The sequence below is a fragment of the Leptonotus elevatus genome, chromosome 13, assembly GCF_054856555.1.
Source record: "Leptonotus elevatus isolate MCC_2025b chromosome 13, RoL_Lele_1.0, whole genome shotgun sequence".
Lineage (NCBI taxonomy): Eukaryota > Metazoa > Chordata > Actinopteri > Syngnathiformes > Syngnathidae > Leptonotus > Leptonotus elevatus.
This window is the reverse complement of record NC_141251.1, coordinates 5,968,082-5,993,118: the sequence shown is the minus strand read 5'-3', so window position 1 is coordinate 5,993,118 and position 25,037 is coordinate 5,968,082. Positions and strand designations below refer to the sequence as shown.

Sequence of the window (25,037 nt, the reverse complement as noted above, 5' to 3'; positions counted from 1 at the left end):
TAAAAATAATAATTGTGACGTAATTATAATAAACTCAAATATTACATATAAAATATAATTAAATAACAAAACTGAATGACTAAAAAGTTAAAAACAGTACAACGCAACTCTATACCACCAGAGGGCGCTCTCGTATCACATTTGTCTGCTTGAATGATCCGTCATGCATTTGTTTAGCAGTCAGAAGATCATTACAATTTCGGTACCTTCCAAATTAAGACAAAAGTGGGCGGGGAATTTGAGTGCAAACAGAGAATTACTGATGGGAGTGGAATAACATAAACAATTCAAAAGATTTACCTGGAATACTCCGGGCTGCATGGGTAAAGAGAATGTAAATATTATAAAAATAAAAGACATTATGGAAAATACAACCTGAACAAGTTAAACAAAAAACAAGCATGACGTCTGACTATGGCAATCGAGCACAGCATTGCAAGTGAATCATCAGGTTGGACTAAAATGTGCCCGCCCAGCTTGTGCTTCCATCTGTGCTCAACTTAATATGCAAGAGGCGCGGGGAGATATATATTTTTTTAACCCAAAAAAAAAAGCACAAGTATGTTGGGGTCGACTGTAAATACAAACTGTACACATGAGTAAAATTACAATTGTACCTAAATAAGTTTCAAAACTAACTTTTTACAGAAAAGTTAGAATTTGGAAAAAAGTCTCATGAGATGAAAATCATTTTTTCCCCAAATAAAAACAATCTTGTGAGAAATTGTGGATTTTTTTTGAAGATTTTTTTTCAAGAAAAATGATTTTAATTTTACAATAGATAGAAAAGTATTTTTCAAGAAATCATGCATTTTTATGACAAAAACATTATAGTATGAGCTAATACTTTTAAAGGAAAAACATTCTATTGCCAAGGGATTATTATGTTTATTTTTACAAAAATAATGTCACCGTGAGAAATAAAGTGGCGCTTTACCATTAGCTCGAACCCTCGTACCACTTTTTCAGAATGACGGGTTTATTGACTGAATCATTTGAGAAGTGACTCCAAGCCACTTAATGCACAATTCATACCCAAGTGATAATATTAAGTTTTCCAAAATGGCCGACCTTGTTTGATTTCGTCGGCCGTCCTATCGATGAGCACGTAGAGCGACCACACCACGCACGTGATGGCGATGACGTGGAAGGTGACCGAGCACATGATCTTCCGCCGCTCGCTCGCCGTCATCTGAAGTTTCTCCCACTGCAAGAATTCAAACCCCAAAAATTACGTAAACATTATAAAACTAGTTAAAAATGCATACGGGTATACCCTTACAGAAGACTCATCTTCTCAAATTCTCAATACGGCAGATATTGTAGTCATTCTTCACAGAGGATAAAGAATACATGCCTAAGAGAATTTTCATATGATCTTCCCCAAATGAACAGGATTTGTATACTTGGCTGTTTTGGAAGTCAGCAGACTGCCAGCACGAGTCCCAAACTGGAAGCCAGAAACTCAAGTCATGTTTATTAAGTGAAAGGAGAGCAAATATGTTTTTTTCAGGGATTTTTCACCCCCCCTCCCCCCGTTGTTTGCAAAGCACACCGAGAAGAGACAACAAACCGTCGTTGCTTCATATGATCAGCAATGTGTGTGTGTACTGCAAAAACTGGTCTTAAACAAGCAAACCAGTAATGAAATGGTGATTAGAGGAGTTCACTTAAGCAATGCAAATGCAAAGTTTGACTTGAGCATACCTTGCGCAGAGGCTTGAGCTTGGTCTCCATGATGAACTCGTACTTGCAGAGCTCGCAGCAGCGCGTGTCCGAGCTTTTGATCCACTGCTGCAGACACGACTGGTGCACGAAGCGCAGGCTGCCCGTGCAGTGGCACGGCGTGATCAGGGGGCTCTCGTCGTCGCCTTCACAGTGACAGATCCTGAAGTGCAACCACAAAAAAAAAAAAAAAAAAAAAATATATATATATATATATATATATATACACAACTCGGATGGACCACCACTTCCGTCCAACATAATTTTTTTTTTTTTTTTTTTAAGAATTCAGTGTCTTATGGTTGCGTCTTGATTCGGGTCACAGTTTGGAATTTTATGGATTTGATCCCCAAAAACGGTGTTTTGTTAAAGTGTGGCACATAGGCTCCCTCTAGTGGTAGACGTAAATCACTGCTTAATTTAAGTTAAGGTTTTCTATTGGGTTGCAGTCTTGAGACTGACTAGGCCACTCCTATGAGTTTTTTCTTCTTCTTTTTTTCTTGCCCTCGCAGTGCGTTTCGGATTGTTGTCACGCTGGAAAAACCACCCATGAGCCATTTTGGAAATTCTGGGAAACCGGAAAGTGAAAGGTTTTCAAAGCGAGACCACGTTCAACCTGTTTCAAGTGACGATAAGAACGCAGCTATTTTCAGACGATAAAAGAGACGACGACGACAGTGACGTCTAATGCATTATGCGTGTTCTAAATTGTCGTTAACAGGCGGCACTCCAGGAGGCAAAGTGGCAACGGAAGAAACGGGAAGATCTCACGGTCTTGAGAAATCAAAGAAAATATTGACAACAACACTTGAATTAAAAAATAAATAGAGATTGTCTTGGTTAAAATAATATTGAAACATATATATGAGGTAAAAAGGACGCTTATGTAGATATGCAGAAACACAATTCTGTCATGTAAAAAAAGTCAATTCCCAGAACACGGAGGCACACATTAGCTTATTTTTACTGTTGAATGAAACATGAATAGTCATTAAAGACAACATTGCCACATTACCGTAAATCATCGCCACGCCTTTTGTTTTTGCTATTTAGCAAGAGTTCAAATGGGTTCAACACTTCCATTTATTTTCTGTGGACAATGGAGCCTATGAAGTGAGATAAATATTACCATTGCTACTGTTTTTGTTTCCTAAAAGGAAAACTTTATTTGTCTCTAAACTAATCGACTTATTCTACAGTCGTGCTCACACGTTTACACATCTTATATGTGTAGCGTAGCATTCTTTAACGAGCACAATTATTAAACAAAACCGCTAGAATTTCACAAATTCAAAATTGGCTCTTTATGTAGCAAGAAATGTGTCTAACCATCCGCCGATCCTTAAGATATCTAAATGGATAAGCTAAGCTAAGCTAGGCTAACTTTGCTGTATTTGACCATCAATCCAGCCCTCAACCGGTCCGTGAACCAAGTTATATGTCTATTTATGTAGCAAGCAACATATTTAAGGGTTCAATTATTTATCCGTTTATCTTTTAGCTCGCTAACTTGGTAAGCTAAGCTAGGCCAACTTTGCTGTATTTGACTAGCTATCCATTGCTATGAACATAGGTGGATACGACACAACCCTTTAGCGCTGCCAAAAAGCTTTTCAATTATGACAAGGGAACCTTTCTAGCACACATTTTGTCATTGACAAAAAAGTTAGAACTTAATTTTAATGTCCACAGAACGCCTTGGGAAAGTCAACCTCCCCCAACATGGCCGCCAAGTAGGCACGTTGGTCCCCAGGCTGCTACAGTGCGCTAGCATATGCGGTCTTCTGTTCATTATCTCGAATATAGATATCTGGCTATTTATGTAGCTAGTGAAGTGACGCTGAGCTAGCAAACAAGAAGCCTAACTTATAGTAGCATAGCCAGCTAACTGTATAAGCTTAACTATCTATCCAATAGCATTGCGCTGTACACGAATCACCTGCTGTGAGCTCATGCTTCCAGCGACCCGACGGGAAGCCGCCGCGACGTGCCGTTTTGTTTGGGTGTGTGCGCACGTGTGCGCACGTGTGCGTGCAAGAGACTACAAAGCCAATTTGACGTCTTTAATCCACCGCGGCATCTCCTCGCCTCCTCTTGTCCGCGAAGAGCACAGTTGATGTTTAACGTATAAGAGCTGGCCCAGCGAGGTCGTCGTAGACATTCCCATCGGCACGTGAGCCGTCGCTTTGATTAATCCCCGCTCAAGCCGGGCCAGGTGAAAACAGCAGCGATGTCCCCCGGAGGGGCTGTGCTAATGCAGCCGGAAGACGCTACATTGGGGACACCTGCAGAGTTCCACTGATCAAAGTCAACCTTTCCCATACGTGCTGCAAACAACAACAAATTCAACACGCACTTAACGTGTCAGTATTTTTACACAGAAATGAAGGTTTCAGACTGGCCAAGTCACTCTCCGCATTAAAACCCTATAGAGCATGCAAACGTTAGATGGCATTGGATCACAAGGCTTTCTGCTAAGTATGTCTGCATGGAAAATATGTCACTATATATATATATTTTTTTTAATCTAAAAATGTTGAAATTATTTGACTGTTTTTGTTGTTGTTCTGAATAATGCCAGTAAAGCGCTGTGCTGCATGATGGCCGAGCACTGCTAAAGTTTTCACATGGCCGCCAGGATGACATGACAAAAACACAAAAGGGGAAATGAAATGGTACTGAAGTACAGGGGGAGGGGGGGGGGGTGTAAAGTTGGAATGTGCCGTAATCGAATACTAATTTATGCTAATACAAGTTAAAGTCATAATTACAGGACATATTTATATGAAAAACACTTCTAGGCCGTAAATGTGAAGCAGCCCAAAAACGGTAACAAAGGCACAGTGGTACCTTCCGGTGCCCTGACTTACGATAATAAATTACACATTTTTTTGGCTTGTGTTGAGCCAAAATTTATTTTACAAGCTCCAGATATGCCACCACTTAAGTGACGTGATGTGATAAAGAAAAAGTAAACCACACTTACTAACGGCCATTCTAATTTGTTTTTTAAAAACTATATGGGTCACAAAAAAAAATTTACGGCAAAAAACGACCGGCTCAACTGCTTGGGTAATCCTTGAAACAAAAAAGTTGGGTTATTGTTTTTTCCCCCCGTTTTTTTGTTGTCAAAATTTCTAAATACATTTGGGTAAAAAATAACCAAATTCGGGTCATTCGGGTTGTTTTGTAAAAAGACCCAATTAGTGACTCAGTCCATTTTTTACCCAACTGTTTTTAGAGTGTACACAAAGCTTACACCAAATTGGGTTGTGGATTATTCATTTGATCCAAAGTTTTGGTTTAAATGAACAACCTCAAAATTTTGGTTGACCCCCCAAAATTGTAATTTAGGGTAGGTTTGATCGTACTTTTTGGTTTAAATGGAACCCAAAACATGGTCCCTTTTTTACCTAATTTGGGTTATTTTTGACCCAACTGTTTTTAGAGTGCACAGAAAACCCCTGAAATTTAAACTTTCTGGTTTAAATGAATAACCCAAAAATGTGGTTGTTTTGTAGGTAATTCATTTGACCCAGAGTGTACACAAAACCCCACAAAAATGGGATGTGGATTATTCATTTGACCCAAATTTTTGGTTTAAAAATAGAAGCCAAAACATTGGGTTGGTCCCTTTTTGACCCAATTTGGGTTATTTTTGACTAAACAGTTTTTAGAGTGTACATAAAATCCCCCAAAATGGGATGTGGATTATTCATTTGACACAACATTTTGGTTTAAAAATAGAACCCAAAACATTGGGTTGGTCCAGTATTGACCCAATTTGCGTGATTTTTGACCCAACTGTTTTTAGAGTGTATTGGCACCCCATCATAAACCGTTGAGGACCCCCTGTAAAGGATATGCAGGGTAAACAAATGAGGACTAATGAGTGAGTGTGAGCGTGTGTGTATACTAAGGCCTCGACTGTGCGTGTGCAGGTATCAGACTACGGGAATCGTCTACTACTCCACTTGCTTCACTGGGGGGTGTCGTTGGCTCTACCACGTCACAGGGGGGGGCAGGCGCGGTTGACACCATCCAGACAGTCACCCACCTGCAGCAGTCGCCCGACAGCGAAAAGGGCGACAGCGGCTCCGTTTTCTCCGACATGGGGGACGGGCAGCGGTCCAGGTCGCTGTCCTCGTCCATGAAGCAAAGCGGCGCCAAGTGAACGCCCTTCGCCATCTCCTCGGGCGCAAACTCCAACTCGCCTTCCATGATGACGCTGGAGGACTTCGGCAGGCTCGACGAGGTCGATGATCGGGAAAAGGGGAGCAGGAGGCGCAGGAAGTTGGCGCTGGGGGAGTGGTCAGGAGCAGGCGGAGCAGGCGGAGGAGGGGGAGGAGGAGGGACGGAAGGGCCCAGCATGTACTTGTAGCTGTTGGTGAAAGCAGGGACCAGGTGGGGGTGCGCCGAGAAGACCCGACTGGGGTCCGGACCGCCGTTCACTCCAGCGTCCGTCGTCCTCGTTTGGGAGCCCCGAGACTGGGCGGCGTCCCCGGCCTTGGTCTCCAGCTCGCCCTCGGAGCAGGTGCGGTCGATAAAGTGCAGGCCGCGATAGAGGCCGTCCACGCGCTGGCCCACGTCGTTGAGCGATACGGAGAAGCGCAGCGGGCCGTGAGGGTGCCGGCCGGGGGGGTGCGCGCCGCCCAAGCCGGGCCGCAGCAGAGAGAGCCAGTCCCGCTGTTTGGAGGCGGGCGGCGCGTCGGCGCAGACGGCGGTCACCGTGACGCAACCGTCCGAGCTTTTACCGTTAGGGGCCAAGAGAACCACTGCGGTCTGCTTCTGACGCTCCTCATCTGCACTGCTCGTGTGTGCGTGTGTTGAATGTAAATGTAGTGTGACACATAGTGGTGAAGGACAGCAGGAAAAGGGGGGGCGGGGGGATAAACAGAAAAGAGAAAAAATGGACATTTGAGAGAAATAAAAAGGTTTGGGGGTACTGACAATGAATGACCCATTTTATGGAAATGTTTTATTTTTTTCAATCGCACGCTTACATGGATGACTAATTAGCTTCCCCAATTTCAGGATGAACCCGCAGGTGCCCTCAATTTGACCTTTAAACTTTTGAATGCATGTCCAACTTGTCAATGTTCTGTTGTCAACTGTAGACTCCAAAACATGAATATATTCAACGTTTTTTTTAATAGTTTTGAAGGCTTGGAGAAGAAGCCGACGGATTTCAAGATCATGATCGAAATTAAAAAATAAAATAATTAAAAAACAAAAAGTTCTGAAACATTGACAAGTTGGATGAGCAGTCAAAGGTAAAAAAAAAAAAAAAGGTCCAATTAAGTTGAAAGGTTAAAATTTCTGAATAGCGCATTAAAGGGATTCAGCCATTTTCAGCAGTAGAAAGTTAATATTTTGTTCAGAATGAATTTGATAACTTCATTATTTTCTTGTACAATTAATAACTCCTACTTGCTGTCGACTGAAGATGACATCACCCGCGCTGAGGAAGTAGGCAACGACCAATCGTGGCTCAGTTTGGTCGACAGCGAGTGGAAAAATGATTATTTCGAGGTATGAAAAAGGTATTTACAGCTGAAAATGGCTCAATGAGTCAAGTATCCCTTTCGCGTCAAACCCAACGTACGAACGACGAGGTCGGTACCTGCAGATGTCTTGGCTGGAGGGAGAAACCGACGTTCTGGAGAAGCTGCACGGCGCGTTGACTGAAGTCGGACTGCCGGCCTGAAAGCAACAACAACAACACGCGCGCTTTCATGTGGAGTCAGCAAAAGCGCGAGCGTCGACGGCAGATGAATTATGAATGATTCACAGTTACTTTCATCTGCTACTGTATATAAATATAGAGCCGAAAGATTCATGAATAATACAGTATATAAAGTGTAAATAAATCCGCTTGCGTTCCATTCTATCGCCGTTTCCATGATGACTAATCTGCCGACCAATCAACAGGTAACACTGCGTCAAATGACACATTTTAGTATTATTATCATATTATGATTAGATTACTTTTTTATTGGGTTGTTTCATCTTCATGGCCTAGGAAGTGTTTTTCATACAAATATTTACTTTTTTTATTCTTTATTTATTTTTAACAAATGCTATTGCATTACCTGTATAATAGAAGCTCCTCCCCTCAACTTCAACATAGTTGTAGGGCTGCAGACTAATTATTATTTTTTTAACTGAAACTTGTACCACCAATATCAGCAAAATTCATGTTCCCTGCATATTGTGGGTCGGATCCATGTGATAACCCCGAGCCACGCCTCTTTTCACACATTAGCCAATCACAGCTGTGATTAACTGCACACACGTCGACCTGCTTTCTTTGGCAGCTCATTTGTGCATTATTGCCAACAACTGGGACGAGGTGTGCATCAGAAGTTTGTCGGCAACAAAAATATTTAAGATTAATTATGTTAAAAAATACACACAAAAAAGATGAACTCATTCACCGCCATTGACAGCTATAGACGTAAAAAAAAAAAAATTGAACTATTTCAATTAGTTTAACTTTTTTTTTTCACTTTTGTTAACAAGAGTATGAAAACCTAGAATTTATTTTTATTGTACATTTAGAACAGATATAAAATTTGTGATTAATCGTGAGTTAAGTCATGCGATTAATTACAATTAAAAAATTGCCTGACACCCCTAATTTTTAAATATTTTTCTTTCTTTTTTTTCTTTTTTTTTTTAAAGATTATTTAAAAAATGTCTAGATTTTCATACTCTTGTTAACAAAAGTGGATTTATTTTCCCAAACTAATATAAAATAGTTACAATTTATTTTTGACGTTTATAGACGTCAATGGCAGTGAATGAGTTAATATTAATGAATAGAATCATCCTCTTCTATTACTGCAGTTTACAGAGTCGGTTGTGAAACTTCTTTTTATGTTTTTTTTAACACTATTTTATTGATCATTTATACTATACCACACACTTCATTTCTATCAAATGGAGAGGCTTAGCTTGTGCGGTCCAAAGCAAATCCTTGTTGGGGGTTGCTAACATCAAACCCAAAAGTGGGCCTGATCATTTCAGCGTGAAACTAATTAGCTATTGATTTCATCTCCAACGGCGGCGACATTTTATAGCTCGCGGCCCGACACCGATCGATGGATGGCCGTGATGTCGTGCGATCTGCCCTTCAGCCTGCCCCATCAATGACATCCTTTCACATTTAGTCACTCATGAATCACACGCCAGTGGATCTCACTTATACCGCGTTAGGAGCAGTGCAGGTTATCTCAGGACAAACGGGATCTGTCTGGACCACAACATTCATCAGTCATCCACTTCATAAGAAAGTTCGCACCCCGCGGAGATGCAAGCGGCGATTGTTGGTGATGACATGTAGGATGCACAGCCAGTACTTGCCAGAAATTCCTGCTGCTGCTGTTTTTGTATTTATTCCAACTTTGTAACACAAAGTTGACATGCCCTGGACAGCTGTACTTGCCAAAAACTCCTGTAGCAATGTTAATGTTACTGTATTCTTGTCACATTTAAGATGCGGCCAGTACAGCCAGAAATCCCTGCAGCATGCTTTGCTCGGACCCCTATTTCCCCCTTTATGCCCATTTGCAAACAAACTTCGCACCCTGAGGACGGCTGGCCATTCAAGATAAGATCAACCACATCATTGGGAGATTTTTGTCATGAGTAGGATGCCACAAATTCCTGCAGCTGCTTTACATTTACAGAAATTCCAGCATTGTAGTTCCTTTCGCCCAACCACAATGTTCTTCATGAGATCATTTTTTTTAATGTTTATTTCCACTATAACGTCATCGTGTGGACATCATAGTTATGTAGATTGTTGTCATGTGTAGGACAAACAAATTCCTTGGCAAAATATTTTGAAGCTCCTTTAATGTATCTGCATTTCTTAACAGCCTCCCCCCAACTACCATGTTCTTAATTAAACCCTTTATGTTTTTGTTATTACATGTAGGACACCGCCATTACTTGCCAGAAATTCCTGCAGGCTCTTTAAAGTTGCTGTAGGCTTCTTCGGAACCTAACAACCACTATTTCCTTCATAAAATCTAGTGGTGTGCCCCCCCAGAATGTCCCCAAATTGATTTTTTATTTATTTCTTGTCCTTCTTTGTGTGTGTCTTTATTGGGAGCTGTTCATGCTGTACCCGATTTGGCCACTTAGGGGCAGTGTGGGTTTGCATGTTCCAAAAAGTTATTTTTTTGTTTTTGTTTTTTTGCAGTGTAGGAAGAGCATATGCCGGTGAGTAATGTTCGTATCGATAGCCGTTCTTTTAGACTGATAAAAGTGCCGCGAGTAGCGCGCTAATTAGCATTAGCGAATCAGACTGGAGTAGATCGTGCCGATTTTTTTCGCATCTATGAATTGAAGCAGAAATCTTTGTCAATCAAATCATTTCGAATCGAAAAGTGATTCTGAATCGAATCGCAGACCCCAAAATCGGAATCAAATCAAACCTAAAATCCTATTAAGCCTAATTTCACAACCCGACACCGGGGCCTGTGAGATAAGAGGAGCGGCGCTGTCACGTGTCAAACACAGCCGGTACTTCCTAGAAAGCCCTTAAAACGCTTCTGCAGGGCGACCCGACAGTTACTGTATTTCCCTCGTTAAAAATATCCTCTATTTGTTTATTTTCCAGCGCACAGGACAAAGTTCACATCCCGTGGCCGTCTGGGCCTGCGGGGTAAGATCAGTCACGCACACGGCCGTTACGCAACGGCGGCTATATTTAACGACGCGCCGCTTGAAACGAGTACCTGGCTGACTGCGCGACACGAGTGGCCCGTTGGCGTCGGCTGGGAACACATCAAACATGCAGACAGGTCGCCATTGTGTCGGACGGCGTGGGAGGCGACGGGAAGCGGGCAATGATTCGATCTTTTTTTCTAACCCGTTTAAGGTTCTCGCCATGTTGACTCTCTTCACAGGTGGTACGCAGAGATTTTCGGATTCATTTGCGCTTGTTGCTTTAATGAACATCTCCCAATTAATAATGGAGCATCATGCAAGATGTCTCCCAAGCATAATTAGCCCTTCCGAGGGGTATGCAGGCAGACGCCACCTGCTTGACGACGGCAAGACGTCGCAATGTCGTGCGGTTTATTCATGAACAAAATAGAATACGCGACTTTGAGACGGTCCTTAAAAACACGCCGGCGCTGTAATGAGACGACTTGAGGGGCAGGTGATTCTGCAAAATGGCGCGGGAGAAGCCGTTTGATTTGATTGGCCGACCATTAAGGTGCCACTCGGGAGCCTTCAATCACAATCCTGCGAATCAGCTCGGGACAAAAAAAGAGCAACATGCATCAAGCTACTTATGGAACAATCAAGAGAAAAATGACATATTTACCAACAATTATTCATTTATAATTCCCTGCTTAGACTGAATTCGGTAATGACCCACTCGGTCCAGATAGCTGAATTTTAATACCTTGTAAGATGTAACTTAATACCTTCCAGGACCGTTCAGTGACTGTTTTTCCAACTTGATTGACTGCCTTGAAATACTTCACAACACTCCGGGCAGACTTTTTCACTGAGCAACAGTCACAAATGTCACGTGTGTGACATTTTCACAATTCTGTTATTCTTCCGGGCTTCAAGCTTCGGCCATAATTGAGACCTTATAAATGATAGGATATTTATTTATTGTGTCTTAGGTTAGCTCTGTCAGCATATGTGAGTTTCGCTTTTCACGTCCGTTCTCAGAGATACTGAGGCAAATGTGTTGCATTAAAACACATTAAAAACGCTTCCAATAACTACTTTTAAATACTTTATATGGCCGACAGCATGAGACTTTTGCAGTGGAAAAGTGTAAGTCTATCTTTTGTAGAAAAATGAAAGGAAAAAAAATTATTAACTCATTCACTCCCAGCCATTTTCACTGAAGCAACCCCCTTCGCTCAAGGCCTACAGAATATTGTGTTCTATTGCTATAAAAACATGGAACCTACCATAAGTAAGATTAAGAGTCTCTTCTTTCTTCAGGGAAAAAAAAAGTATATTTCTATCGGTTTCCCTTTTGCAGCAATTGGCATTAGAATATAGCTAAGTTTCATCATTATTCCCAAATCTGTTCAAAACACTGGGGAAAATAGCTTTTTTTGCAACATGGCCCTGGTTGATCTCTTATACTCTGCTGCCACCTGCTGGCCGTTTTTTGTAATAACTTTCATTGATTTAAGCGTCCTCTTCAGGTCAGAGGTTGCATCAAAGCCTTCTTTATGCTCTAGTATGAAAAACAACAACAACAAAAACGTATTAATGCGTTTTTGGGACCATGGCAATATTTGAAATAGAACGTATTTATAAATTTTTGGGAGCAAATAAAAAAGCATTTTATATTTATTTAAAAAAATGTGTCTCATAAAAATGCTCCGATACGACACCGTTACCAACACACAGAGGCAACATGGCAACCATATTACTACTCATTTAAATCCCCCAGAGTTGACATATTAGTTTTTTTTTACACTATGAGATATGTGAAATGCATTGCGTTACAGGCTGCTATACATTGAAGCTAATTGCATGTCAAAACTGAAAAACATGTTAAAATGTCCAATGACAAGTATTAAATTTGAAAAAATATGCTATGTTCAAATTCTGTTTGTATAAACACATTGTGTTGTACTTGATTAAAAAATAAACAAATCAATGCAGTCACCAAATTACATTTATATTATAATAAAACAAATAAGGGCCTTTGCATAATGAGTACTTCGGCCCTAAGAAACGCTGCTAGGCTTAACAATTCCGTGATGTGGTTGGTGAAACAAACATTTCCCCGGCTTGGCTGGGAGTCTTGTACCATCAGCGGAACCGATGATCCGAAAACCTACCCGCGTCTACACAAAACAATTTGAATTCGGAGAACCGCCGCCAGATGTTTGGCCGGAGCTCAACACCAGCCTACTGAGCGGCGGCTCGCCTGCTTTGACTTTATGACCAGTGTAATACTTTAATTCCAACCCTCCTTGCACACACACACACACGCTCACGCCTGGCACTGTTCTCGACGCCGGGACCGGGCTACAGATAAGCCTCCTGACCTAGCAGAGTACTGAGGGGGAGGCGTCAGACTCCTAACACCCTGAAAATATCAATGCTAATTTACATTAGCCTGTCTATGGCGTTTCCACATTATCATTAGCATTGAGCTAGCAAGACATTTGTGAGATAAAATTCCAAGTTGTGACTTTCAACAAACTCATACTGTAACTTAGCCTTGAAGGCTGCTAAATGAATGCTAACACATAACGGGAAAGGTCTTAGCCTATATGTACCGAGTTTGTTTAGAGACATAATTACCAGGAAGAACACGCCGTCTTATAAATTGGTAAGACGCTAGCTCACTTAGCTCATCTTATATGAGCAAACAACGGACCTGACCGGGCGGTTATTTGATCACACACCACTCAGTCAGGGTGTCAAGCAAACAAACTGCAACATAAATAGAAGCCAATTTATAATTATGACAAATATTCAAGGAACTACAGGTAACACACCCACTTGAACGATAAGGATTCACTTCCATTTCAGTATTGAATGGCCCAATGCATGCTGGGAACTGAAGTCAATGCAAGGAATATACTGAAGCTACTAAGCTATCAAAAGTACACAAAGTTATTTATTTATTTATTAGGATTTTGTTCTTTGCGAGAACCGTCGACGGTTCGTTTGAATGCTCATTTTTATGCATGAGAAACATTTGCATAGGAAAAAAATTAATAGAAATCACAAGAAAAAGTCCATAAGTCTGTAACCAAACTAATTATTTGCAAATTAAGTTTTTGCGTTCACAAATGAAATCCAGTCAATAGCATTCAGTCGTTATTCCTACGAAATTGAATTTGCCTTCCATCTTTGACTGCGGCGTTACTGCATAAACAATCTTGACCCGCGTTATAAATTATTTCACAGTCTTGCACTGATGGAAAATGTTTTCATCCGACTTGGAGGTCATATTCCAGCAGCATATATGCGGATGTGCTTCGGTAACTACAAAGAAGCCCCATGCAGTCTCACACTCCCTGCAAAATCTACAGAAACTCCAGCTGCATCAAAAATTCTCTTTCCAAAAGTTAAAAAGCCGCTGAGAGGTATTCATTTAACAACATATTTATTATTGCAGACTTAAAAAAAGAATAAAAAAAAAAAAAGAAGCTTGACAGTAAGTGGAACGGTTTGAGACTTTGGGCCGGCGTAGCCCCTTTAGAGTGTCTCGTTGTCAGCTGTGAGCGCGTGCACGACACACAAAGCGGGGTTCCTTGACAGCCAGTGTGCAGGCAGGGGCTTGAACCTGGCATAGCTGCTTTAGAGCGCCTTGTTGTCATGGCGTGGATAATAACCGCAATGACCATCATCCAGCTATAAACTGAGATAATTATTTCCTACTTGTATGGTTGAGACGGGAAAAAAAGGAGGCTGAAAATGATCCACCCACGCAGCTCATTTCCCTGGCCTGTCGAACGCGACCTTTTCCAGACTCGCCACTGAGAACATTATCATTTAGGCGAGCGCCATTTCCCCATAGAGAAGGAAAAAGCAGCAGATTGGCAGATGTGTGCTCCGGTTATGATCAATAACTGTCAAATTTGAGAAGGCCCGCTCATATTTCAAGTTTGTCGTCATGTTACACACAATTTAGCATGAGGAACAAAGATCAAGGTTGCAAATCTGCCATTCTTAAAAGTGACTTTCTTGCACAAAATTTGTGCGTGCATCAACGTTACTATTACAGTTAACTTATTTGTTCCCAAAAACATATACATTTGTTCTATTTGAAATGTTTTAGGTGTCCCAAAGACATATTTATACGTTTTTGTTCATGCTAGACCTGGCAAAATCAGTCAAAATCCAGGAAAACAGCCCGGAGTGAAGGGGGTTGCTTCAGCGAAAATGGCTGGGAGTGAATGAGTTAATGAAAACTAACAAAATATGACTACAATTTTACGTCCTGAACTAAAATTATAACAGCAAAAATTTCCTTTGTTTTCATCTTTGTCAATTAATTTAATAATTGAGCATTTTAAAAATAAATGCTGCTTTTTATATAGCATTGAGCAAATCGGGGTTCAGTGACTTCGACATGGTCACCAGGGGTGAGGATCGAACCCACAACCTCATGAATGTGAGATGACTACTTTACCACTGAGCCATACCGCCCCCGTATGTTTGCATTTTAGTGTTACTATATTCGGCCGCACAAAAAACAAAACTCTAAAAAAACAAAAAAAAACTAATAAACCCACTCTAAAAACTAATTAAAGCATTCCCAAGTATTATAATCATAGGTGTAGTATGTGTTAACTGGTATCGCGTTTTTCACTTACGAAGTGTCTGGAACGTATACCCTGTAATTACATTCTTAAATTCTTTGTGAATGACAAAGTTTCCCAAAGTCACTAAAGTCATAGCAGCCAGACGCCACATTGTACCCGACGCCATAAAAAAAAAAGAAAAAAAAAAAAGAAAAAAAAAAAAGAAAAAAAAAGAAAAAGAAGTGCGCCGTTAAAAGCGATCACGGGGGCCCGGGGAACGGCGTGGGCATCGTGCTGGCGTTGAGAAGTCGGGAGCGTCTCGTGGCTGACACATTTGCGGCGGAGCGCTTAAGTGACCCTGACATGTCCCAGCGCAAGTAAAAGGTTGATCCTCTTAGGAGGCTCAGGAGGATTGTGAGGGAGGGGAAGACGAGAGAAAATAGACCGAGGTCGTTGGGGGGGGCGGGATGTGTGTACACTGAGGTGGAACATTTTTTAAAAATATAAAAAAATAGACGCCTCCCTTTTTTTGCATCAGGGGAATAAAATGGGTGGTACTTGTACATACTTCAAGTGTTTTCCAGAAGCAAATTTCTTCAGGCTTCTAAATAGCTAAAATGACCTTCCAGTCTTGTTGCTTTGCCCTCACTTCAAAAACATGTGAATGCATTCATTTATATTTTCAGTGTTCGTGTTGTGCTCACCTTCGATATATTGCTGGATCTGCTCGCCGAATGACCCAGAGGTTTTTCATTCTGAAAAAAGGGGAGAGAAAAAAAAACAGCCAATGACATCACAATTGTTATCGTTCAGTCCTAACAGGAATGTGACAGAAAGAGAAACGTGCTGAAATCTAGCACGGCCAGCACGGTCAACAATGGTTAAGCACATCGGCATCAAAGCTGGTCGGTGCTGGGTTCCTATCTTGGGTTCGAGTTTGCATGAAAGGATAGATTGGACGCAATAATAATGCACTGTGGTGTATAATAAAGTGTGCAAGCTAGAGCAGAGCACTAAAATGTTTCCATAAAACTCCCGGTTGGCATCTTGATTTGGAAAATCAAGATGGATGGTCGTGCACCAGCTGATGGTATACACTACGACGAGTCAAACTATCCGTACCCGAGACAGTAGTCCGGCATTAAAGCAGATTTTTCAGGCATCTGTGTTTTTGACTTTTTACTTTCACTTCTTACTAGGCATGGGTTTAAAATTACAGCTCTTAAATAACCTTTTCTGAAATATTTGGATCAATAAAAGCAAAAAAATTGTTCTTCTATCTTTTACTTTTGAACAAATATTTATTTATAGTATTTGGTGCAGAAGAAACATGTAATAAGTAAATACATAAATGTGAACACTTATGTTGTCCTTGGGGCTAATTAGTACCCACTGGCACTTATGCTTAGCTAAGTAAAAATGTTTATGTATCAGTGTCTTTTTCTAACGGCTTTCAACTTTTAGTCCTTACATTTAGAAAAACAGGTATCGGTACCGCCCCTTTGTCAAAATGCATTTTTTTTCATTTAACTTCCGCAAATGACAACAACAATGTGCTTAACTCATTCACTGAAGCAACCCCCTTCGCTCCCGGCTGTTTTACTGGATTTCGACTGATTTTGCAAGGCCCACAGAATAGTGTGTTCTATTGCTATAAAAACATGGATCCTACCAAAAGAAAGATTAGAATCTCCTCTTTCATCAGGAAAAAAAGTAAATTTGTATCTGTTTCTGTTTTGCAGCAATTAGCATTAGACTATAGCTGAGTTTCATCATTATTCAGAAATCGGTTTTGAACTGTGGGGAAAACAGCTTTTTTGCAACACGGCCCTGGTTGAGCTCTTATACTCTGCTGCCACCTGCTGGCCGTTTTTTTTAATAACTACAATTGCTTCAAGCATTTTCTTCATGTTCAGAGGCTGCATCAAAGCCAAATGAAAAAGCAAAATAAAATAAAATAAAAACGTATAAATACTTTTTGGGACACTGGTAATATTTAAAATAGAACGTATTTATATGTTTTTGGGAGCAAATGAGTTAAGATCTGTATTTAGGGGGAACTAAACTATGACAGCAGCAACATAGAGGAACATGATGATTGTTGATGATATGAAGGATTTGTGCCGAATTACATTGTCTTGTACTAGCCTAAAAAAAACACCATCATTCCAAAAATCTGTCTAATCTGAAAAAACACATACTGGCCATGTGCATTTTTTTCTTTCGTTATCATTAGCTAATTTTTATTTTTTGTTTTCAGGTTCAGTAGGCCTGCTGATTATCATAACTTACGGCAAGTTAATAAATCGGTTCTTAATTTACTTGAAGATGCCCCCCCCCCCACAAAAAGTATTGTGTTGTGCAGCAAGTACTTCTGCCACTTGTAGTACTCAGCAAGTGTAAGAGAACACTAGCAGAGTTGAGCGCAGTCAAGTTGTCTTTTGGAGGCGGTAATGATCCTCGATTCCCCACTTAGACTCGCTGATGAAGAACCGGCGTCGCTGATGCCGCCGCTGCTGCTGAGCCGCATGTAGCCTTGGCGTTAAAGAGCCTCGCGCGGCTCCTTAATGACAAGTCAATCGCGGTTACATAATGTGCAGCCAGTTCACACGGGCTTTCAGAGGGCTTTGCATACAAACAAATCTTCACCAGCGCAAATCGGCTCTGCGGATGCACGGCGGAACGGCACATGCGAGTTTGCACTTGTTTTTATAGACAAGCGCAGATGGGGAGGCGTCTGTTTATTTGTTTTTGTTTTTAATCTAATCAGAAAAAAACATCTTATATTTTTTCTCTTTAGGAAAAAGCAATCAATGGTTTGGCATTTTAGAAAATAATGATTATTTTATTAGTGGTTTACTCTTATTGCTTCCACATAACTAACTGTAAATGCATCAAAACATACTTTTTCACTACCGTTCTCACCGTCTCGGTTGAAGTTTAATGTACAACTGACATATGACACAAACACTGTGAAAAAACACCAAAATGTTCAACTAAATCCAGTAATTTCATCAAATGAAAGCCTGCTAGCTTAATGCTAGCATATAATGCGGAACACAATAGATGTGCTAACAGATATTAGCATGGGCTTCATGATATTTACAACCCTTCAAACTGCTACTTTAGCTAACAGTGTGGACAAATGGCCACTGTCTTTGTGGAATTTCTAAAAAAATTAATAAAACCAAAAAATTTAAAATGTAATGAGCACTTCAAACACATCTAATCCACCAGAACAAATTAATAAAAATAAAACAATTATATTCTAATGCCCACATTGATCTTCTCATTTGCGCTATTAAAGTTAACACAGTTTGAAATGTTATGCAAATTTTGATGCAACAATCTCAGAATTTAAAACCGTACAAGCTTAGTGGTGGATATTTTTTAACTGAAACTTGTCAGCCAATCGGAGAAGGTGTTCCCCAAACAAAGGGGCAAGGAGATGTATTGATGATGTCATGTCTCTAATATGAGGAAATGTTTTCAGATTTTCTAGAGGGTCCGCTTTTTTTTTTTTTTGGTCTATTGTGACACACCCGTATCGTACCGTCCTCCACATGACTGGTACACGCAAACCTGCATGTGATACTAATTTAAATCCCATTTTTTTAAACTGTGCACACAACTAATCAAACAAAAACACTTGTGACTAAGGCTAAAGCCATCCTTCTCCAAACGAATCCAACGATTACATCAGAGTAAGAAGTTGCTGGCTGTAAAAAAAAATGTGAGCCGTGTTTTTTTAACATTTTTTTTATTTACATTCCACTTAATTGGTCTGGAACATTGCGAGGTCAAGCCTCATAAGCCCGGCGGGATATCTCTTGACCGTCTAAGCACTCTTCAAACGCAACGTGAAGCGAGCAACAGTGAGCTCATCCATGTGTCATCATTTTGATACGGCTTGAATACGTGATCCCATCAATGGAAAATTCACCTCTCAACAGGCTTTTTTTAATGACCGCTCTCGGAACGTCGGCGCTTAAGCACAAGATGGGCAGTGAAGAACAGAACAAATTACCGATGGTTTGTCCTTAATCCTGAGCTTTTGGACAAATACGTAGAAAAGCCCAGACGGAGTCTTTCTGAGAAGGCCCGAAAAAAAAAGTGACCTTCTGTAAACAACAGCAGGGATTAGACAAAAGATGAGGAGTCACACGGATCAATCCGGTGTGGTCTAATGTGGAATAAATACTAAAAAATGGAGTGTGGGGTGTTTGCTTATTGAAAAATGCATGACTAGAGCAGACAAAGCCAAAAAGTTCATCTCCATAGGGACAAAGGCTCAGCATTTTTCCATAAAAAAAATAACCTCGAAAACCTTGGAGAGGAATATAGATTTCAAAGAAGCGGCTGTTTATGTGCTTCACAGAACTCCTCAAATAGTTTGTCGCCGGATGTGTCATCCAATTAAAAGGAGACATATGGGATGATGCCATTTTTCCACAAATCAAATAGTTGCCAAGTAGCTTGAAATCAATGAGGAAAATACTACAAGGATGAAGAAGTATCAGCCTCTCGAAGTAGCAGTTCGGCAAATAATGAACAATTCATAAAACAAGAGGTTTCAAGCCATTTAAGTTGAACTAAACATAAATCAAAGAATTATGTATATATTTTACATAGTACGTATACGTATTTAAAACAACCACATAGCCTTCGCCCTAGGAAAAAGCCTACTTAGCTTAATGCTAACAATGCTAAACGGCATTAACATGCTAACGTTTGGCCTAGATAGTTCTAATACAATCAACAGATATTTGAACACAAAACCACGTAGCCGTTGCCCTAGAAAAAGTCATCTTAGCTTAATGCTAACAAACAAAGCATATGTGAAGCCTTTTGTATCGATAGTTGTGGTTCTAGAACAGGGTGGGCAAACTCGGTCCTTGAGGGCCAGAGTCCTGCAGGTTTTGGAGGTTTCCCCTCTTCTTACACAAGCTGATTCCAATCAACAAGATCATTATTTTTCTACTTTTGTTAACAAGAGTATGAAAACCTATATTTTTATTTATTGCACATTTAGAACAGTAATCGTGAGTTAACTATTGAAGTAGTGCGATTAATTCCGATTTAAAAAAATGTAATCTCCCGACGCCCCTAATTTTTAATAATCATCTCGTCAGGCGATTACAATTTTTAATTGTAATTAATTGCATGGCTCCACAAATTTTATATCTGTTCTAAATTTACAATAAAGATTTTTTTCCTAGGTTTTCATACTCTTGTCAACAAAAGTGAAGAAAAAAAAGCTACAACTAATAGAAATTGTTGGGATTTTTTTACGTTTACAGCCGTCAATGGCAGTGAATGAGTTAAAATGCTAACATTTAGCATTGATAGTTGCGGTTCTAGAAGCGACAAACACAAAACCACACAGTCTTTGCCCTATGAAAAGTCCGCTTATCTTAAGATCGGTTCAGGGTAACAAATGCCATGCTAATAAAAGTCGCCATCTCAGTGCATCCATTCATTTCCTGTACTGTGGTAAGTAGTTCCTATTCCGCGTCATGATCGGTGGATTCACAATCAAATAAAGGTCAGCAATGTGAACACGAATCAACATGCGGTCAAATCAAATCAAACTTTCCCTGAAAAGAATGACGCTTATCAGAGATCAGTAAGGAGGAGCGTTTGGGGAGATTTCAATTGGAGGAGTAAACGGCAGAGTGGGACGTGTATCCTCTTCTCCTCCCGTCATGTTGATTTCTCAGTGAATTCATTATCTCGTTTAGCTGCGTTCAAGAGAAGCTCTGTTGTCAAGAATGGACGTTCTTGTGTCTGCTTCAAGTCAATCAAAAAGCCACATCATTTGGAGATACATGCCGTTGGTAATGGGCTCAAGCTCAACCCTAATGGGGACACGTGCCACAGAAAATGGATGAATGGGTTGTGCTGCGTAAAGTTTGCTTGCCATTATATGACTGTTAACTCATTCACTGCCATATATTCATTATAAAAAAAAAGATTATTAAAATTTTGGGGCAAGAGGCGATTACATTTTTTTATTGTACTTAATCGCATGACTTCACTAGTTAACTTGTGATTAATCACAAATTTTATATTGGTTCTAAATGTGCAATAAGAAAAATTCTAGGTTTTCATACTCTTGTTAACAAAAGTGGGGGAAAAAAATGTTAAACTAATAGATTCACATGAATTTTTGACGTCAATGGCAGTGAATGAATAAAAAAAAAGAAGAAGAAAAGATAAAAAATTTGGGGCGTCAGGCGATTAAAGTTTTTAATCGTAATTAATCGCATGACTTCACTAGTTAACTCGCGATTAATCACAAATTTCATATCTGTTCTAAATTTACAATAAAATAAAAATCTAGGTTTTCATACTCTTGTTAACAAAAGTGGGGGAAAAAACGTTAAACTAATAGAAATAGTTCAAACAAATTTTGGACGTTTATAGCCGTCAATGGCAGTGAATGAGTTAATGTCGAAAAATGTCCTTGAAAATGCAGGGTTACCGTTTTTAAATGTAGGCACACGCATTCTGACACATATAGAGCTATAAATAACCTGTCTTTTTGTTTCAATTGACAAAGTGAGATCAGTCTTTGGACAATGCCGCTGGTGTACATATAATGGCGAACAGAGGAAGACATTCAAGTAAACACTATATTGACTCGTTCCTCCCTCATTAGATGCCACGCCGAGGAATATCGAACATCCCAGACAAACAGTCTTGATGCGGTTTCCTCTCTGGGATGAAAAGCAGAACGACTTGAGTGCGTCATGGCTGCAGGCCAGCAGAGCAGACGCACATGGGAAGTTTTATGTATGCAGGTTAGCAGACATCCGATATCCGAGCGGGGCTCGGAGTCTGAGGCATTCAGAGAAAAAGACCATTTTTGGGAAAAAGATACAACTGAGACTGTCACAGGTAGTCAACGAAATTATCCGCGCACATCCAATTGTCAACCGCTGAGCCCCTTTGAAACTCTGTTGCTTTGTGATTCCTTCCAAGCTTTATGTCTTCTTTTTTTTTTACCCTCAAATGGGGTTTCCTTGACTAAAACTGCAGCACCAAACCAAGATGGTCTGCACCAAACCATATAAGTCTTACCGCATGTTGTGAACCGACGATTAGCATTACAGTCGGCTAACAAAGAGTACCGGTACCTTCAATGTACGTTTAGGTTCTGGGAAGCTTTGGGACTTATTCGTTCTGTTCATTCTACCTCTTGTCATTTGTCTGCATTTCTTCCATACGATCATATTTACAGTGACATGAATTTTAATATGCTGCTAACAATTGTATACAATGAACCCCCCCCCCCCCCCCCCCCGGATGATCATTGAAGATGTTTCAGATGCACAACGCAATCAGAGAGACCATAAAAGAACATTTTATAGTTTCACTCCTCCCACATGCCTTAAAACATATTTAATATTTAAAAGACACTTTTCAGAAGTACTCCTTAAGAGTCGGTCTCTCTCGCAATGAGGCAAAGCGCGCTTTGCTTGCCGTATGTCGTTCCCAGTTTACTGTAAAACTGACAAATCAAGCAATGGAATCACTAACGTATATTTACTGGAAAACCCAAAATATTCAACCAAATCATATCCTTTCATCTTACAGATAGCTGAGCAGAGTGCAATTCCAGATCATTAAAAGCCTTCATTTTGAAAAATCGAATTGAAGAGTTTTTGAAGAAGTCGGAAACCCTGTAATGGACGCACGCCTCCTCCTTCCCTCCCATCTTGGCTTGAGTAGCTAACTGTCCCCTAGCCAGCATATATGTGGAAATACTGTAATTGCATCAGGACGTGGACAGCGTCCAGCCCTCTATCTTCGCTTCGGGCCGAACAAGAGACTGTGACAGTATCTAATATGACAGCGCTAGCCTACGTCTCAATAAGAGTCATGGGCCCTCCAATGACAATTAAACAAAGCTAAGAACTAATCCGGGACTTCCTCGCTGGCTCAAAAGTCGGCACCCTTGCGCACGACATGGCTCATTATTTATGACTTTTGCCAAGAAGTCGAGCCACAAGTAATCATTCCTGCACCATGTCTGTTAATTAGCTGCGTTATTAGTTTGTGCACCCTCGCTACCCTGGTGATATAATCTCTCAATTACACGCTAGCAGAGAGAGAGAGAGAGAGAAAAGATGCTTATATAATGAAGCACGGGGGGGGGGGGGGGGGCGTTGGGAAGGAGTCAACTGTTGACCGCATACAAGTGGTGTCAAGTCTTAAAATTCAATTTTAAAGAGGAGGATTCATATTCAAAACACGGAACAGGCGCTTAATAGCTCTAAGCACTTAGCGCTTGCTAAGAGCAGTATTAGCGCAAGTCCCTGCTGGGAACATTAAAACGCCTGTGAACATTTGAAACAAGCAATATGTTGTGTCAAATGATTTAGCAAAGTGATTCACAAACTTTTTACACAAAGTGCCACCTCAAAAGATACTTGTGCTTTCCAAGTTGAGCCTTAAAGACCAAACATAAAAAAACAAAAAAACAAAAAAAAGCAAGCAATAACGTTAGCATGCTAATAGGCGTTCACCAAATGTGAGGCAGAGGCAGACCTGGCATTGCAAATGAGAATCTGTCACAAGAAATAGAGTTAAACAAAATACAATTCTTAAAAAGTATATTTATAGCGTAATTCACTGTAACGATGCACCGTTTGAACATTAGCGCATTAGTGAGGTCATTTGTGCCAAGGGGGCAAGTAGTTCCACCGCTGTTATTTAGAAAATCATAGAAGAAGATGGTCATGTGACCACATATTTTCTGAAGAGACATCCATTTCGCTCATCCGGTAAAAAAGGGAGACACGTGACTTGAGAGGTAAACACATACATACTTTTGCCCTCCAAAGTAAAATTTCTATGATTAAGGTTTTTTTTAAATGGCTGTGTTTGAACAACTATAGACAACTTTGAACAAAAAACCCACAATGGTCAGTGAAATAACATGAAAGTTAAAAGATGGAGGCGGAGTCTGGGTTATGTTGTGGGGCTGCTTGCACAGCATTTGGCACAATGTATTTAGAGTCTCCGGGGATTTCTGAAAGCAAATGTGCTGGCCAGTGGTTCAAGATATCCTGTTAGCAAGTCTCATAGAACATAAAAAAAAAAAAAATGATTTGGTTGCACTGGTTGTCTCACACTGCTGTGCAATAAAATGTGCAGTTATGAGGACCATCATTCTTGTCCAGGCCAGTTGTGTGTGCATTTTGGGTTTATTTTCAGTCATTTTTATTTATTACTTTTGTCATTAGACCATTGTGGATTTTCTTCGATGCTTAAATTCAGTTGCAGCACAAAAGCAAAGCAATGCCTGGTTTTCATTCATTCATTTTCAGTATTGGTTTTAATTTATTACGTTAATGTGAGTATGTCAACGTCATCATATTTAGGACATCATTTATAGATTTACATTATTATTGTTTCAAGATGACAGTACAAAAAAAAGGTGATTTAATTTATTGCTTGTTTGTTAATACATACATACATACATACATATATATATATATGGAAAGAGAACCTTGAAAAAATAATTGGATATTAAATCGCACAATTTTTTTGAAAACATTTGAACTAGGGCTTGATTTTTTTTGTAGTAAAAAATAATGCAATAAACGTTGAGGCAAAGTCGATCAATTAATGACGTAAAAAACACGTGACAAGTGATTAGTCAACTTCAAGCTTTCTATGTCGATGTGAAATAGTAACATCAATTAATCTGTTCAAACGGTCATTTGAACACAAAATCCTTGCAAGCATAAAATGCATAGAAAATATTGTAGGGTGGTGTTAAAATCATTACAAAATGATTGATTATGCTGAAGTAAAAACGGATTGATCATGATGCTCTGTCTTTCCCAGTCTCCCTTTCAACAGGTTTTAAGCTCTGCCATGACATGTGACTGACTTAATCTCCGCCTCCTCCCCAGCTGTGGATTTGACACAAAGCTGTGATTTGGTGCATCGGTCGACGATGCGCTACGCTAAGCCGGGAGCCAAAATATAGTTGAAATCCCATCGGCCAAGTTCATTTGGACGTGTATCTGATCATAGCTT

The 25,037-nt window shown here is 40.1% G+C and overlaps 1 protein-coding gene across 3 annotated transcripts in view; it reads right to left on the bottom strand.

Moving 5' to 3' along the window:
* Positions 1-25,037, bottom strand: part of marchf8 (membrane-associated ring finger (C3HC4) 8) — a 63,804-nt gene that overhangs the window by 3,399 nt on the left and 35,368 nt on the right. For 2 of the 3 annotated variants that reach the window (XM_086092896.1, XM_086092898.1), the window contains 6 exons: positions 15,689-15,739; positions 7,349-7,428; positions 5,783-6,532; positions 1,708-1,888; positions 1,072-1,207; positions 301-315 (listed from right to left, as the gene is read on the bottom strand). In XM_086092896.1, the coding sequence (XP_085949022.1) occupies positions 301-315; positions 1,072-1,207; positions 1,708-1,888; positions 5,783-6,532; positions 7,349-7,428; positions 15,689-15,739 (1,213 nt within the window). The remainder of the gene's footprint in view (positions 1-300; positions 316-1,071; positions 1,208-1,707; positions 1,889-5,782; positions 6,533-7,348; positions 7,429-15,688; positions 15,740-25,037) is intronic. The other variant, XM_086092897.1, reaches the window with a different exon arrangement.